The 18,435-nt window shown below is 42.8% G+C and overlaps 1 protein-coding gene and 3 non-coding genes across 4 annotated transcripts in view; all 4 read left to right on the top strand.

Moving 5' to 3' along the window:
• The first annotated feature begins 2,907 nt into the window (after positions 1-2,907).
• The window catches only part of TEX14 (testis expressed 14, intercellular bridge forming factor), an 82,696-nt gene continuing 67,168 nt past the window's right edge, over positions 2,908-18,435 (top strand). The window contains exons 1-4 of the mRNA XM_087923399.1: positions 2,908-3,037; positions 12,504-12,618; positions 15,318-15,483; positions 17,019-17,155. Coding sequence (XP_087779525.1) covers positions 2,908-3,037; positions 12,504-12,618; positions 15,318-15,483; positions 17,019-17,155 — 548 coding nt within the window. The remainder of the gene's footprint in view (positions 3,038-12,503; positions 12,619-15,317; positions 15,484-17,018; positions 17,156-18,435) is intronic.
• LOC113442626 (small nucleolar RNA U3) lies at positions 4,231-4,447 on the top strand. Its single transcript, XR_003375006.2, has one exon. It is a non-coding gene; the product is annotated as a small nucleolar RNA U3 (small nucleolar RNA).
• Positions 5,782-5,998, top strand: LOC113454206 (small nucleolar RNA U3). Its single transcript, XR_003376376.2, has one exon. It is a non-coding gene; the product is annotated as a small nucleolar RNA U3 (small nucleolar RNA).
• Positions 9,574-9,790, top strand: LOC113442624 (small nucleolar RNA U3). The gene has a single exon (XR_003375005.1). It is a non-coding gene; the product is annotated as a small nucleolar RNA U3 (small nucleolar RNA).

Below are 18,435 nucleotides of genomic sequence, written 5' to 3'. Positions count from 1 at the left end.
TTGGGACTTTTCCGTTTACGTTCTCATTTTCCTTCTTTTTTTAATGATTGTCAGCCTCCTAGAGTAGTCCCGGGGCGTGACAGGCGGCGAATAAATTTAACAATTCATGAATTAATAAAATATTTTTCTTAAAGAATCCCCCAAATCGTGGAAACAGGTAGGGCTTCCTAATGCAACCGGCTTCTAGACGGTTTTGCAAAAAAAGCCTCCTCCCGCCTTGCGCATTTTAGTGCAACGCCCCCCAAAAAAAAACCCGCTTTCCCCGTGCAAACGCAACCCGGGCGCGTCCCGGGGATGCGATCTTTGCACACACCCTACGGAGGGTGTGTGGGGGGGGTGCGCGTGGAAGCGCCCCCTCCCCGATTTTGCACTCTTCCTTCCACTTTCCCGCCTCACCTTCTTCCCCCCGCTGCAAGCTACGCAAGTGGGGAAGAACGCGGTGACGGCATCCGCCGGCCTCAACTGAATTCCTCGGCAGTTGAAAAAGCAAAAGTCGGCCGCCGAGGTGAGTCGGGCGACCGTGAGAAGGGAGGAGCGGGGCGAATGGAGGTTTCTTTTTGCGGGAAGGGATGGCGTGGAGAGGGGGGGCGGGGGCGGGCGGCGCAGACAGAGAATAGAATAAGAGTTGGAAGGGACCTTGGAGGTCTTCTAGTCCAACCCCACCCCGCTTAGGCAGGAAACCCGGAGATCGGAGATCTAAGGTGGGCTGCCTGGGGCGAGGGGAAGGAGAGAGAGGGCGGTGACTTTCAGCCCAAGCCTTTAACCAAAGTCGGAGAAGTGAACAGCCTTAGAGAAGGAAAAACCCGAAATTATGAAGTTGGGGAAGGGAGCGACAATCCCTTCATAAACTTCCCAAATAGAACTTTTTTCGCGGGATAACTGGGGCCAGAGTCGTTTTGGATAGTGAGATGGGCGGATATAAACGTGATCGGTTGATTAATTGATTGGGAAAGGAGGGGGGATAGATAGATAGAGATGATAGATAGATATAGATAGATAGGATAGATTAGATAGATAGATTAGATAGGTAGGTAGGTAGGTAGGTAGATATATAGGTAGATAGATATAGAGATGATAGGTAGGTAGGTATAGAGATGATAGATCGATATAGAGATGATAGACAGACAGACAGATATATAGATATAGATAACTATAGATACCGTAGATATGTAAGTAGGTAGATAGATGATAGATACCATAGATAGACAGATGATATCTCTACATCCACATCTCTATCATCTATCTATCTACTGTATCTATCTACCTACCTCTCTGTCATCTGTCTATGATGTCTGTCTGTCTGTCTGTCTGTCTATCTATCTATCTATCTATCTATCTATCTATCTATCTATCTATCTATCTATCTATCTAGATACTGTAGACAGATGACAGAGAGGTAGGTAGGTAGATACTGTAGATAGATGATAAGAGATGTGGATGGAGAGATATAGAGATGAGAGATGGAGAAATGGAGAGATTTGGGTGATAGAAGATAATCATGGAGATATGAGGATGGTGAGATGGATAAAGATATGTGGATGGATAGATAGATGGATGTAAGACATGGAGAAATGGCAAGAGATGTGGATGGAGAGATGGAGAGAGAGACACGGATGAATTGATATGGAGAGATAAATGACATATAAACAGTTGTGATGAGATTGGATGGATAGATAGAATTCTTTATTGGCCAAGTGTGATTGGACGCACAAGGAATTTGTCTTGGTGTAAATACTCTCAGTATACACAAAAGAAAAGATAACATTTGTCAAGAATCATCAAGCACAACACTTAATTGTAGTCATAGGGTACAATAAGCAATCAAATATACTAGGAAACAGTCAGTATAAATAGTAAGGATACGAGTGGGAGGGGATGGATGATAAGGAGTGAAGAGAAGATTAATAGTAGTTGCAGTAGTGCAGACTTTGTAGATGATAAACATATTTGTAGTGAGAGAGATGTGGATGAAGAGAGATGTGATAGATGTAGGCATGATTGGAGATATAGATGTAATATACCTATCTTTTATCAAAAGGCTAAATGTTCCTAATTTATTAAATTGCATGCTGTTATTAAAAGAGGTAAGATCTTTTCATGAAGTAGATGTCAGCTGTCACTCTGGATGTTTTATAAGGATGTACTGGGATATAATCTCATTCATCCAGCGATTGCATATCAAACCCCTCATTTTAGGCTGCATTCTAGCAATTCATTTTATTAGAATTCTTTTATTGGCCAAGTGTGGTTGGACACACAAGGAATTTGTCTTGGTGCAAATGCTCTCAGTGTACCTAAAAGAAAAGATACAAGTCAAGAGTCAAGAACCATAAGGTACAACATTTAATGATAGTCATAGGATACAATAAGCAATCAAATCATACTAGGAGTCAATGATTTAAGAAGTTTATGATTTAAGAAGAGACTGGACAGCCACTTGTCTGTAATGGTATAAGTTCTCCTGATTGAGCAGGGGGCTGGACTAGAAGACCTCTAAGGTCCCTTCCAACTCTATTCTGATTGATTTGACTTCTGCTCATTTACTTTCTCGGTCTTTGAGAAGGATAGCTTGAGTCCCTCCCCCCCAGCCCCCTTTTCCCTTTGTGCGTCTACACGTGTTAAAGCCTTCCCGAGGAAACACCGGTGCATCCAAACGACACGAGAGACCCCGACACGTCCCGGGAAACTCCCCACTCTTGAGGTTCCCCCTCAATTTAAGGTCTGAACGGGTGGTCGCGCGTGTGTGCAGACACGGGTTAGGTGGGTTCACACGATCCAGAGGTCCGTGGCACCGTGGGAGCTTGCCAAAGGGATGGTCTCGTCTCCCCGCAGGGCCGTGGGGAGGAGTCGGGGGTGGGGTGGGGGAGAAACCCCTTCTGAACGTCTCTTTCCCCACCACCAGGAAGCATGGCCCATACCCTTCCCGTTCCCTGCCCGGTCAAACTCGGGACGGTGAAACTCGAGAGCCCCGAGGCTCGTCTGCATGACTACGTCAAGCAAGGCAACTACGTCAAAGTGAAGAAGCTGCTGAAGAAAGGTAATTCGAGGGTGGGTGTGAGCGGGAGAGGCGGGTGTGTCTCGGCGCTGTTTCTTTTGCTTTCGTGTTGCAAACACGGGTCTGTTTCTTCCAAAGGCGTTTTGTCTAGCAAAAGATGCGTGCAATGCACTTTTAGATACGGGTGCCTCGTTGTTGCTCCCCCTCCCATCCCGGGCTCGTGCAAGCGAAGAGGGCCTTGCACGCGGAGCTTGCACGCTTTTGCGCTGCAAAATTGCAAAGTGGGATTTCGGCAGAGCTTTTCGGCTCGGGCTTGATTCGGGGCCGGTGCAAACATTTTGCACGAGTGCGTCGTTTCCCCTTTCCCACCTGCCAAATCCGGTGCTGGATGCACCCTCCTGCCCTCCTATCCTCCGCCTTTGCCCGGGGCCCCAAATAGAATCTTTGCTGGAGCATTTTTCATTTCATTTCATTTTATTTGCATTTTGCACGCGTGTGATCCCGAGTTACGTTGGACGGGTAGAAGAAAAAAGCGTACAGGAGGATTGTTTTTAAGGACGTGGAATAATCCGCAGACTTGTAAAACGGGCACCGTCCTGGGCCGAGGTTTACACACGCGTCGTCGGTTCATCTAGGATGCACCCCAGGGGCGATCAAACGTGTGAACGAAGGGTGGCGAAATGTCGATAGCGTCCAACTATAATTTGTGATGCTATACTTTGCTATATTTTTTTCCTTTTTAATATGTGGGGATAGTTACCCAACTGAGATCAGAAGTATGAATTTTGTGTGAATCCAGGTGCAATAAAAGATGTTAGGAAAGGTTGGCTTCCCTGATCCCAATGCAAATCCGAATTGCACCAAATTCGGCCCGTTTGAGTGCAAAACTTTGCAAATAGCTATACAATTTCGAGGCGTTCGTTGCAATAGACGCGCACATGGGCGGAATGAAGCGAGCAACGAAGCTCCACCTCTAGGTGGAACCTGATTGGTTGTCCCGGTTTCCCGATGCAAATCAAATCTAAATCCAGCGGGCTTATGGGTTCCCTTGTTTGGCCTAAAATATACGCTCTGGAAAAAGTATTTTCGTAAATAAATTAATCGTGATCGAAGTTTATTCCTGGCTGTGGAGGGAACGAAGACCACGAGGCCGTATTTGTGGTTAGGGAGGCGGTCGCTATGACCTGAAGAGCGGTGGCTGAGGGTGAGGTCATGGAAGCGCAGTAAAATTCGTTAAGACTATACTTTCAGGGATCATTTCTATAGTATCCAACTAGAGAAATGCACTCGAAAGTGATCGGCTGAGCAAACCACGAGGAGGAGGCGTAGTGTTCTCTCCTGAGCGCGAAGCCGGCAGGCGGTGCTACTTCGTGTGGCTGCCGCCTGCCTTTGATGACCGTTCCGCTTTCTCTTTACGGGGAGGTTGGAGGGAGAGAACGCAGTCTGAGTGGTTTGTTCTCCACCCCACCCATTTTCTTTGCTTAGTGAAACGAAAGGAGAATGTTTTGTAGTTAGTATTCTTGCGCAGGGTTATTCTGCGTAAGCGGCGTTCCCACGCTCTTCGAGTTCCCTTGTTCTGAATGAAATCAAGTGGTTGCAAGAGTTCCTTGGCTTCTCTGCGCAGATTACCGTGGCTTCTTAAGTGCTAAAAATGGTGAGGTGGCGCTCTCGCCTCACAATCGGGTTGCTGTCAGTTTGATCCTATTGCAGTACTTCTCTGGCCACAATGAGAATGTTATCTGCTGAACAAAACTCGGCATTGGGACAGGAAGGGCATCCGGCCATTAAACACACTGCTAGCTCCATTCAGTTGCTCAGACTCCACCCCACGAGGGAGTATGGAGTCATTTTATTGTATTAAACCTGCACAGACCTGTGTAATCCTTCAGGAGAAACTCACTTTTTCAACGGGATATTTTTAACCTCTGCAATTTTTAAGACGTCAGGACTTCCATATCTGGTATGCTGACTTAGAGGATTCTGGGAGTTGAAGTCCACGAAGCCCGAGAAACTTACCTGTCCTTCCAGGTTCTGCTAATGGGTACCTCAATCCCATATTCATTGTCCAGGTCTTAAGAATTTTAAGAATTCTTAAAATGATTTAAGAATTTAATTCACGGTCCAGGACTAAGAAAGATTTAAGAATTTACATTTCTAAAGAATTTTCTATGAGGATCATCGTTCCTTTTCTCTTTCAAGCAATTCTTTTATTTTATTGTGTAAATCCGCACAGACCAGTGCATTCATTCAGTGGAAGCAAAGTTTCGTAGGAGATTTTGAACCTCTGCAACTTTGAAGATATTGGAACTTCCACTCCCAGAATTCCTTGGCCCCAGGATGCTGACTGAGTTCTGGGAGTTGAAGTCCACAGCTTCATTAAGGTCTGATGTGCCCTTCACACATTCACAGTACAGGTCAGCAACAGATTCAAATCACCTACACACAGTGTTTGACATCCATCATATTGGTTCTTTATATCAAGCAGCTGTCCTGTTCCCTGATGCAAATTGAAGGACATCACAGGGGCTTATTAAAAATGGGTATTTCGTGTCTGGCAAAACCCTAACCAACCACTATTATATAGTCTCTGTTTGAAAGCTGTCTGTTCCCTGATGCAAATGTGGCAACCATATTGCTCTGAGGATTTTTCACAAAATTCCAAATTTATTCCGGGCTGTGGAGGAAATGAAGGCCTTGAAAGCAGAATTTGTGGTTAGGGAAGCGGTCGCTGTGACTTGGAGAGCAGTGGTTGTGGTTCTGGCTGTGGAGGTGAGATATGATCTGTTAAGACTATACTTTCAGGGATCATTTCTATAGTATCCAACTAGAGAAATGCACTCGAAAGTGATCGGCTGAGCAAACCACCAGGAGGAGGTGTAGTGTTCTCTCCTGAGCATGAAGCCGGCAGGCGGTGCTACTTCGTGTGGCTGCCATCTGCCTTTGATGACCGTTCCACCTTCTCTTTACGGGGAGGCTGGAGGGAGAGGACGCAGTCTGAGTGGTTTGCTTGCTTCCACAACCCATTTTTTAATCATAGTGAAGTGAGAGAAAGTTTGTTTTTTATTTTCTTGGGTGCTTGAAGAATTGTGTGGTGTTTGTCATTCCTTTTTTTTAAAAAAAACAATACCTTGTTTTTATTTACTCTATCTAGCACAGGAGTGTCCAAGAATTCTGCTTTTCAGCCATTTTCTGCCCATTTTTTGCCCCGTTTTGAGTATGTTTTTCAGCCATTTTGGGCCCATTTTCGTCTGTTTTGGGCCCATTTTTCTACCCGTTTTGACCTGGTTTTTTGGCTTCTTTTTGGCCTGTTTTTTGGTCATTTTTGGCCTATTTTTGTCCTTTGTTTTGAGCCCATTTTTGTCCTGTTTTGGGCCCGTTTTTCAACCCATTTTTGACCCTTTTTTGGCCGCTTTTTCACTGTTTTCAACCCATTTTGGGCCTGTTTTTCAACCTATTTTGAGCCAGTTTATGACCCATTTTTTGGCTTTTTGGCCAAGTTTTTTGGCCATTTTCGGCCTGTTTTGGGCCCACTTTTTGGTTTGTTTTGGGCCCACTTTTTGGTTTGTTTTGGGGCCATTTTTCAACCCATTTTTACTTGCTTTTTTGGGTTTTTTTGGCTTGTTTTGGACCTGTTTTTCAGCCCATTTTTGACCCATTTTCCGGCTTCTTTTTGGCTTGTTTTGGGCTCATTTTTCAGCCCGGTTTCACACTGTGGCAGGAGGCCATGGTGGGTGAAAATGAGGCGTGGTGGGAGCGCACACATTTTAGTCGTCAGAGGCACCACGGGCTGTTCCTTTGATATTTCCAGGCCGACCCTGCGGGCCGGATTTAAGCACCCCGCAGGCTGTATGCAGCCTGAAGGCTTTGAGTTTGATACCCCTTATCTAGCAGCTGGTTTAGTCCAACAGAAAGGGCCCTGCCTTTTAATACTGGTAGTCCTTGACTATGACCACAATTGAGTCCAAAATTTCTGTAGCTAAGCAAGACAGTTAAGTGAGTTTTTTCCCCATTTAATGACCTTTCCTGCAGCAGTTTTTAAGGGAATCACTGCCGTTGTTAAGTTAGTAACCCTGTTGTTAAGTGAATCTGGCTTCCCCATCCATTTTGCTGGTCAGAAGGTCACAAAAGTTGATTATGTAAACCTGGGAAAGTGCAACCACCATAAATACAAGCCCCTTGCCAAGAATTTTGATCCTGTGACCATGGGGACGCTGCAATGGCCGTAAGGGTGAAAAACGGTCACAAGTCATATTGTTAAGTGCTGTTGTAATCCCCCCCCCCCACAAGTTTATTTTATTGCATATAAAACTTCCATTTCTAAGTAAACTGTTGTCTGGGTGCAAATCATTTTAAGAAATAATAACCATAATGTTTACAATAATATTCATTACATTAACTTTGCAATAATAATATAATAATAATAATAATAAATCAGCTTGGGAAGTGTTCGACTAGTGATTTGTGATATGAAACGCAGCATAGTTATCTCGGCTGTGTACACTCGTTTTTTGTGTATAATAGTAATAATCATAGCAGCATATCTATTTTAACAACCCTTCTTTATAGCAGTAGTTCTCCCCATATTTCCATGTTTCTAACTTCTGTTTTTGTTGCTAAACCACTGATAAAATGAATCCCATGTTAGAAAAATATTCAGTTTCTCCCTTTTCCTTGGTTTTAGGTTATATAATCCATCCATTTCTGCACGTTCTAATATTTTTTAAATCCAATTTTCATCTGTGGGGATCTCGTCACTTTCCCATTGTTGTGCAAATGCAATTCTAGTGCTGTTGTAATTTCAAATGGTCCCTTAACAAAATGGTTGTAAGTTGAGGTCTACTTGTGGTATTTGTTAGCTGGAGAAAGTGCTACAAGATTCTTGATTATTATTTTTTTGCTGCAAGAAACCTGCGCAGACCTATGCATTAATTCATCAGGAGTCCGATTCCATAGGGTCGCTAGCTCCATTTTCGCAATCAAGGCAACATCACTCTTAAGATGTATAGACTTCAGTCCTCGCTGGCTGGGGAATTCTGGGAATTGAAGGCCACATGTCTTAAAGTTGTGGAGATTGACAAACTGTGGTAGATGGGCAGCTGTATATTAGCGAATGGTCGTGATGTGGAAGTAATATGGTGTCCTTAAAAAAAAAATCTCTGCACCTTTTTTGGAGTCTTATTGGACAACCAATTAAATATGAGCCAACGGTGTGCAGCGGCAGCGAAAAAAGCCAATGCAATCCTAAATTGCATTAACAGAGGGATACAATCAAGATCAAGTGAGGTACTAATACCACTCTATAAAGCCTTAGTAAGGCCACACCTAGAGTACTGCATCCAGTTTTGGTCACCACAGTATAAAAAAAGATGTTGAGACTCTAGAAAAAGTGCAGAGAGGAGCAACAAAGATTATTTTAGGGGTCTGAAACATATGAAGAATGGATGCAGGAACTGGGCATGGCTGGTCTAGAGAAGAGAAGGACCAGGGGAGACAGGATAGCAGTGCTCCAATATTTGAGGGGCTGCCACAGAGAGGAGGAAGGGGTCAAGCTATTTTCCAAAGCCCCCAACGACCCACACAAGGAATAATGGGTGGAAACTGAACATGGAGATAATTCAACTTGGAAATAAGGAGAAATTTTCTGACAGTAGAATAGTTCCCTTCAGAAGTTGTGGGAGTTTCATCACTAGAAGCTTTGACTGGACTGCCATCTGTTTGAAATGATGTAGGGTCTCCTGCTGGGCGGGGGGGTTGGACTAGATGACCTACAAGGTCCCTTCCAACTCTGTTATTCTGATTTGAAGAAGCCACAATTAGCACATTAAGCTACACACTATTTACAATCCATGATGTTGAAGATCAAATCCGGTGAGGGTTTTAAGCAGTTTAGGAATTAAAATGTAGTATGTTTGCAAAAACAGTTGGCTTTGCAATCATAAGATACACATCGATTTACTTATTAAATGTACAAACACAGCCCATCTCACTATCCAACAATTCTTACAATATAAAAGAAAATGATAGATTTAAAAAAAATTAACACAACTTAGATCGAAATTGTACCACGTTCTTCCCTCTTTCCAGTGGTTGGAAGCGGTTTGCAGCCCTGGGTCACAAGTTAAGGAGCATTTATTCCAAAAAACACGTGAACATTTAGCAACTCAAACTGCAGTCAAATTTGAAAGAAATTATCTTGTCACCAGCAGCTCTTCGGCAGTGAAATAGTTAACGCAGCGCTAGTTTCAAGAGATTGATGCTTGCAGGACCCGCCTCTTCCGGTCCCTGTATCTTTAAGCCTTCCCAGTTTTTTAAAAAAAAAACTAAGTGAAGTGTGATTGGTTGTCCCATTCCCCGATGCAAATCGAAAACCAGGGGGCTTATGGGTTCCCTCGTTTGGCTTAAAATATACGCTCTGGAAAAAAACTATTTTCGTAAATAAATTAATCGCGATCGAAGTTCATTCCTGGCTGTGGAGGGAACGAAGACAGCGAATCCATATTTGTGGTTAGGGAGGCGGTCGCTATGACCTGAAGAGCGGTGTTTGAGGGTGAGGTCGTGGAAGCGCGTGAGAATCCGTTAAGACTATACTTTCAGGGATCATTTCTATAGTATCCAACTAGAGAAATGCACTCGAAAGTGATCGGCTGAGCAAACCACGAGGAGGAGGCGTAGTGTTCTCTCCTGAGCGCGAAGCCGGCAGGCGGTGCTACTTCGTGTGGCTGCCGCCTGCCTTTGATGACCGTTCCGCTTTCTCTTTACGGGGAGGCTGGAGGGAGAGGACGCAGTCTGAGTGGTTTGTTCTCCACCCCACCCATTTTTAATGAGTTAAATGATGGAGAGTCACTTAAACTCTATGTTGTAACTAATGGGTAATCTATTTACCTCGGTGATTCTTGTCTGAGTCTCTTGAGTAACTTTGGGCCAATCACCGGGACTTTGTACTGTAAGTTTTACTCCTGGTTTGTCTGTGTAATGAGCTGATTGGACCATCACCAGGAGATACAATACTTCTAGTCCCTCCTTCCCCATGAAAGCTGTTTGATGATTTTGAGCCAATCAGCAGCAGATTGGTTTTAAGGTCAGCTGGGTAACTGAGCCAATCACCAGGAGTCTGTGAGTTCTAATCCCTCCTAGACATGAAACGCAACTGGGTGACTTTGGGCCAATCACTAGGGAGACTGAGTTCTAATTCTGCCTTAGACATGAAAGACAGCTGGATAATTTTGGCCCAATCACTAGGAGACTGAGTTGTTAGTCCCTCCTTAGGCATGAAAGCCTATTGGGTTACTCGGGGGCCAGTTCCTCCTCCTCAGCCCAACCCACCTCACAGGGTTGTTGTGTTGGGTATATTCTTGAGTTATTTATAAACAATAATAAATTGCAGGATGGAAATAAATTCAGCCCAGCATGTTGTATTCACAGAATGCTGAGCTTCGAGTAGGGTTAGATTTGTGTTCTTTGTTGTTCTTGCAAAGTGTTCGGCTGTAATTTATTATTTTAATAATAAATTATAGCAAATTTATTATTTCTCCCTTGTGAAATGCCAATTCTGACCAACTACCGGTAAGCTATATTTCTAATTCCTAATTTTGGGCCTGGTTTCTTGATTGCTTTCCTCCTATTGTTTGGCTTAGTTCATTGGAAAGGATGCAGATTAGCTTATTTCCATTCCTGGGGGCTTCAATCTATTTGTTTTATTTATTAAATTATTCACCCTGTCACAGACACGCTCCAGAAGACAACTATCCAAGGTGTCTTGGCTATTGTAGTTGACTTTTCAATTCCTTTTCTTTGTAACTCATAAGAGAGATCTCATCTCCAGGGTGGGTAGATGAGTCTGCCTACTGAGATGAAGTGGACCAACGGTTGCTTTCGTGGTGTGGAGACAATAACTTGGTCCTCAACACCAATAAGACCAGGGAGCTTACAGTGGACTATGGAAGGAACTGATCGGACATCCAGCCCTTGCTTATCAATGGGGAGACTGAGGGGAGCAAGTGGCCAGTTTTAAGTTTCTGGGTGTTACCCTAAAAGAGGACCTGACCTGGGGTGCTCACATTGCAGCCCTGGTCAAAAGGGCCCAGCAGAGATTAGACTACCTGAGGCTTCTCAGAAAACAACAACTGGATGGAAAACTGCTGGTGACCTTCTACCGCTGCACCATAGAGAGTATTTTAACTTCCTGCACCTCTGTATGGTTTGCCATTTGCACCGAGGCAGATAGGACAGCCCTCCAGAGGGTTAATGCCATTGCCCAGAGGATCCTGGGTTGCCCTCTCCCCTCTTTGGGAGAGCTTTAGAGCTCCTGCTGCCTTAAGAAAGTTCAAAACATTCTCAAAGATCCATCTCACCCTGGGCACGCCCTTTTTTTTTTTTGAACTATTACCATCTGGCAGACAGTACAGGATAATAATAAAAAACAAGGACAAATAGGCTGAAAAACAGCTTCTATCCCAGGGCAGCAACTCTGTCGAATTCTACTGTGTATGGCAATATTAATGCAATATCAGGGGTTTTCCATTCTATGTGCAGAATGTGAAGGATGTGTGTTTGTGTTTATTTTCATAGCCATGATGTGCACTGAAGATGGTGTTTGATTTCATGGTACGAGGTGCAATGACAATGAACTAAACTAAAAACTAAACTAAACACTAAAGTAAAAATGAAACTAAACTGAACTAAAAGCTAAATTAAACTAAAAACTAAACTGAACTAAAAACTAAATTAAGGACTAGAACTCACAGTCTCCTGATGATTGGCCCAAAGGCCCCTAGCTGGCTTCCATGCCTAAGACGGAACTGGAACTCACGGTCTTGGCTTTCTAGCTTGGTTCCTTAACCCCAGAGCTGGATCAAACTGGATCAGATGTATAAGAGGGTAAAAAAAAATACATCAGACGCATAATAAATCATGTTCCCATGAGCGCAGGATGGCCTTAGATGCTGAGCACTCCAAATGAAATTATGCGACCATGGGAGAGGGATGCTGGCTGGATCCTAAATACAAGTCTGGATCCTAAATACATTTTTTGTGGGATCTTTCAGAACTTTGGTCACTAAACAAGTTGCCGTAAGTCAGGGAATAACCTGTATACTTCCCTTGGTATTCCCATCCGGGAGAGACATGAATGGCTGGGTGGCTAGTGGGTTATGGAGAGACGAAGACCAAAGGTTTATTAGAAAATCTTGATGAAAGGGTACAGGTTTTCCTGCTTAATTGGGGTCGGACTAGAGGACCTTCAAGGTCCCTCCCAACTCTTTTATTTTTCTTTTATTTTTCTTATATGTACTCATTTCATGTATTCATAATTATGTATACACTTTTACTTATTATCTCGTAAACAATTGACAAATAAATAAAATAAAATAAATAAATAAAATAAATATTCTGCATTTCCCTAGCAAGACTCGGAGATGCCCGTCTCCCTTTGTAAAGAAGACGGGAAGCAGAACCTTTAATGAACAAATAAAATAAATAAGTCGAAGTTTTCCCTCTCCTCGTTCTGTAGGAATCTCCACCCAGTCGGTCAACTCCTTAGGACAAACTCCGCTCTTCACCGCCGCCTTGCTCGGACTGGGGAAACTGGTGGACATCCTCCTGGATTATGGGTCGGACCCAAACCAGTAAGTGCGAGGCATAAATGGGCGAGAAGCAGGATTCAGATCAAGTTAGGTTTATTTGATTTCTTTTTGAACAAAACTATTTTGCTGTTCTGAGGAAGGCGTGAGGAAAACCCCCTCTTTGCTCCTCCGTCGGGGCTCATGGGAACCAGAGGGGGGGGGGCATCTCCAAAAGGAGAATTTGCAGTATCCCAAGGGGGGGGTCCCCGCTGCGGGATCGGAGCCCTGACAAGTCAGCAGGTGCTGATGCGCTCATGGCCGCCCCCTCCAGATTTTCAAAAATTAATTATGTTTTGCTAAACGTATTTATAAGGCTGCCCAACTCACACATGATTGGCTGTGTGTGGCTTATCACATTTAAAAATCTACTGCATAATAAAAAAAACCCTACCCCATTCTTGTTAACTTCCTTCTGAAGATTCTTCCAGCTTTTGTTTTTTACTTTTATTTTTACTTCTACTTTTACTTCTATTACTTTGACTTCTGTTACTACTACTATTTTTATTTTTACTTCTACTTTTACCTCTACTACTACTATTACTTTTACTCTTACTTCTACTTCTACTTTTACTTCTATTATTTTTACTTTTACTTCTACTATTACTGCTATTTTTACTTTTACTTCTACTACTATTACTTTTCTACTATTTTTACTTTTACTTCTATTTCTACTACTTTTCTATTTTTACTTTTACTTCTACTACTTTTACTTCTACTTCTACTGTTATTTTTACTTTTACTTCTACTACTATTACTTTTACTTCTACTACTATTATTTTTACTTTTACTTCTACTACTACTGTTATTTTTACTTTTACTTTTACTTCTACTATTACTTTTACTTCTATTATTTTTACTTTTACTTCTATTTCTACTACTTTTACTTCTATTATTTTTACTTTTACTTTTACTTCTACTACTTTTACTTCTACTACTACTGGTATTTTTACTTTTACTTCTACTACTATTACTCTTACTTCTACTACTATTATTTTTATTTTTACTTTTACTTCTACTTTTACTTCTATTATTTTTACTTTTACTTTTACTTCTACTATTTTTACTTCTACTTCTACTATTATTTTTACTTTACTACTACTACTATTACATTTACTTCTACTATTATTTTTACTTTTACTTCTATTTCTACTACTTTTACTTTTATTATTTTTACTTTTGCTTTTACTTCTACTACTATTACTACTGTTATTTTTACTTTTACTTCTACTACTATTTTACTTCTACTATTTTTATTTTTACTTTTATTTCTACTACTACTTTTACTTCTATTATTTTTACTTTTACTTCTACTACTTCTACTACTTCTACTTCTGCTACTTTTACTTCTATTATTTTTACTTTTACTTCTACTGTTATTTTTACTTTTACTTCTACTACTACTTCTACTTTTACTTCTACTACTACCTCTATTTTTACTACTACTTTTATTTGTACTATTTCTATTTCAGTTACTTCTATTTCAACGTCTACTATTTCTACTTCTACTACTTCTACTTTTATTCACTTGTAAGTCGCAACTTACAAATAAAGACACTTTGCAACTGACTCATATTTATGACGGTTGCAGAATCCCGGGCTCACATGATCCCCTTTTGCAACCTCCCGTCAACTAAGGTCCAAAGGGACGCTGGAATCACTTTAAAACCATGTCTCTAGCTTAACAACTGCGGTGATTCACTTAACAACCGTGGCCAGAAAGGTCATAAAATACAGCATAAAAGTCACGTAACAGTGAGTCTTAGCAATGGAAATATTGGGGGTCGATGGTGGTCGTAAGTCGAGGGCTATCTCTAAAAGAATTCGCTTTAGAGAGTTAGAGGAAGTAGCGAAATCATGCGTGAAGCAGTGGTGGGATTCTACTGATTCATCCTGGCTCAGGCGAGCTGGAAGTAAAAAATGCTACTGTTCAGCTGAACCAGTAGTAAAAAAAAACAGCTACCGGTTGGGCCAAATTGGTATTTCTTTTTTTCCCCTCCCGACGATCAGCTGTTCTGATGATCAGCTGTTCCGGCATCCTCCTTGCTGTCTTACTGCTTTGCCCAGGAGGCAAAAAAAATGGAGCTGGGGGGGTAAGGGGCTGCAGACACAAAAAAGCCACGCCCACCAGTCACATGGCACGCCCACCTAGCCACGCCCACGGTTGTAAAAATATTTGCATCCCACCCCTGGCGTGAAGGTCATGGCTCTGTTGTTCTTTTTATTTCTATTTATTTATTTATGTCCAGATAATAGGTATAAGTAAAAAACATAGTTATGAATACATGGATACATATAAGAAAAATAAAAGAAACAATAGGACAGGGATGGTAGGCACGTTGGTGCGCTTATGCACGCCCGCTGCAGACCTCTTAAGAAAGGGGTGAGGTCAATAGTAGACAGTCTAAGGTTAAAGTTGCTGGGGTTTGGGGAAGAAACCCCAGAGTCAGGTAGAGTATTCCAGACATTGACCATTCTGTTACTGAAGTCGTATTTCCTGCAATCAAGTTTAGTGTGGTTAACCTTGAGTTTGTATCCATTGTGTGCTCTTGTGTTGTTGTGGTTGAAGCTGAACTATTCATTGACAGGTAAGTCATTGCAATGTATGATTTTATATACCATATACTTAGATCGGACGGAAGGCGGCGTAGTTCTAGGTTTTCTAGGTCTAGAATGTCGTTTCAGTCGCTTCATTGTCATTTCAGCCGCTGTTACGACGGGAGCACCCCTGTCCACGCAGCGGCCTTCTCAGGAAGCCAGGTCATCCTTAGCAGACTGCTGGACGCAGGCGGGGACCTGCGACTCCACGACAAGGATGGGAGGACGCCGCAAAGCTGGGCTGTGACCGCAGGGAAGGAAAGCAGCGCGCAGGTGTGTGGTGGCGGGCGTTTAGCCATGTTGCTCTCGGGAAGCTTGTGGGTGACGTTTTGTGGCACCTGGAAGGAAGTGAGCAAACATGGAGACCCAGTCGGGTATGGTGGTTTGAAAAACCCCTCCAATTGGTTAGAAACTGGGAGATGGATATTTGGGTAGCCTTGTTTTCCTCTTCCCTCCTCAGCCCTTTATTCCTTTCGTGTTATGCCATTTCGCTCCCCCGCCCCCATGCCATCCCTCTGCTAAACAACTAATTCCCTCAACATTATCAAACTATTTATAGTAAGGCAGCATTACTATTCTTCTTCTCATCCTTCTTATTTCCTATCTCCTTTTCTACTTAATGGCTATCACGTTGCTGCTTATATCTTTAGTTTATATTGTTTTATTTAGTTTCCTAGTATGACTTATGTTGATTGCTTACTTAATATCCCATGACTATCACTAAGTGTTGTATCTTACTATTTATGATTAATGTATTTTTATGAGGACTGTGATTATGATTTATCACTTACAGCTTTTATGCACACTGAGAGCTTATGCACTGAAGACAAATTCCTTGTGTGTCCAATCACACTTGGCCAATAAAGAATTCTATATTCTATTCTATTCTATTCTATTCTATTCTATTCTATTCTATTCTATTCTATTCTATTCTATTCCTATTCTATTCCTTTCTATTCTATTCCATTCCATTCTATTCTATTCTATTCTATTCCTTTCTTATTCTATTCTTTTCTATTCTATTCTATTCCATTCCATTCCATTCCATTCCATTCCATTCCATCCATTCTCCCTAATTACCTGTTTAAAGACCATTCGCTATATTATTTATGTTGTATTGCATTTTTGTTATGGATAGCATCAGCAGGAGCAAAAATCAATTCCATTGTATATATGTACAATGTCGATAAAGGTTGTTATTATTCCATTCTTTTTTTTAATAAGTTTTCATTCATAAACTTTTTTGAATAACAGTGCATTGAAAGAGCATTATTTAAAAATAGAACATGACCAACATATGTTTGTGATAAATCTCAACATACAAACTATTAGCAATAGTAAAGGTATAATAATACTAATAATATAACCAGAAATGTTCTGTTCTTAATTGCTATTCTATTCTGTTCTATTCTTTATTCTATTCCATTCCATTCTTATTTCTATTCTATCCCATTTCATTCTTTATTCTATTTTATTCTGTTTTTTAGTTTTAAGAAACCTGACACAGACAATTTTTATTAATAATTTAGGCGCTCTGCGAACTCTCTAGCTAATCAGCAGTGCGCCAAATATTTTGAGTTTATGCTGGCTGGGGAATTCTGGGAGTTGAAGTCCCCAACTCTTAAAAGTTACCAAGCTTGGATATCCTTGCTTTAAAACAATTCCACCACACAGAGCGTTCCACCCCCTTTCCATGGTTTTCAAATGGGATCTTTCCCTCCTGCCCGCTTTTCCCTGGGAAAAATTAATTTCGGCTTTGTACAGAACCTTCCAAGCGTGACCTGTTGGGCCGCGGGTTTGCTTTTCAGATGCTTGAGTTTATCCAGCGCTGCACCACTCACATGCAGGTCGTCCTGCAGAATCAGTCCTTGGATTTATTGAGGAAAGTGGACTCCCCCCGGGCCCTGGTCCACAGCCCTTCCAAGTTCGGTGGGTTTACTCAAGGGTAAGTCAAAGGAACTTTGCGCTTTCGCTATCCCACAGCAAGCCAGCAGTCCTGGGGGAAGAAGATTTCCAAGGCAAGGCTCAGCCTTCCTGTAGACTGCTCCTCTGGCAGGGGAAAATGCCAACAAATGCTCATGCAGACTGGGGGATTCTGGGAATGGAAGCCCACCCTTCTTAAAGGATGCTGGATGGGGGATTCTGGGAGTGGAAGCCCACCCCTCTTAAAGGATGCTCACTGGGGGATTCTGGGAGTGGAAGTCCACCCATCTTAAAGGAAGCCAGCTGGGGAATTCTGGGAGTAGAAGTCCCTCATCTTAAAGGATGCTGGCTGGGGGATTCTGGGAGTGGAAGTCCACCCATCTTAAAGAATGATGGATGAGGAATTCTGGGAGTGGAAGTCCACCCTCTTAAAGCAGGCTGGCTGGGAATTCTGCGAGTGGAAGTCCTCCTCTAAAGGATGCTGGCTGGGAGTGGAAGCCCTCCCTCTTAAAGGATGCTGGCTGGGGGATTCTGGGAGTGGAAGTCCACCCCTCTTAAAGCATCCTGGCTGGGGGATTCTGGGAGTGGAAGTCCACCCATCTTAAAGGATCCCTGGCTGGGGGATCCTGGGAGTGGAAGTCCACCCACCTTAAAGCACGATGGATGGGGGATTCTGGGAGTGGAAGTCCACCCTCTTAAAGGATGCTGGCTGGGGATTCTGGGGTGGAAGTCCACCCTCTTAAAGGATGCTGGATGGGGATTCTGGGAGTGGAAGTCCACCCTCTTAAAGGATGCTGGATGGGGATTCTGGGAGTGGAAGTCCACCCTCTTAAAGGATGCTGGCTGGGGATTCTGGGAGTGAAGCCCTCCTCTTAAAGCATGCCGGCTGGGGATTCTGGGAGTGGAAGTCCACCCCTCTTAAAGGATGTTGGCTGGGGATTCTGGGGTGGAAGCCCACCCTCTTAAAGGATGCCGGCTGGGGATTCTGGGAGTGGAAGTCCACCCTCTTAAAGCATGCCGCCTGGGGGATTCTGGGAGTGGAAGTCCACCCTCTTAAAGCATGCCGGCTGGGGATTGTGGGAGTTGAAGTCCACCCATCTTAAAGAATGATGGATGAGGAATTCTGGGAGTGGAAGTCCACCCCTCTTAAAGGAGGCTGGCTGGGGGATTCTGGGAGTTGAAGTCCACCCATCTTAAAGAATGATGGATGAGGAATTCTGGGAGTGGAAGTCCATCTTAGAATGGGTCTAGACATAGATGTTAGCGTAGATACAGCGTAAGATATCGTAGGGTTAGTAATGA

The sequence above is a fragment of the Pseudonaja textilis genome, chromosome 1, assembly GCF_049901715.1.
Source record: "Pseudonaja textilis isolate UNSWEBS1 chromosome 1, rPseTex1.2, whole genome shotgun sequence".
Lineage (NCBI taxonomy): Eukaryota > Metazoa > Chordata > Lepidosauria > Squamata > Elapidae > Pseudonaja > Pseudonaja textilis.
This window is presented reverse-complemented; position numbering and strand designations above follow the sequence as displayed.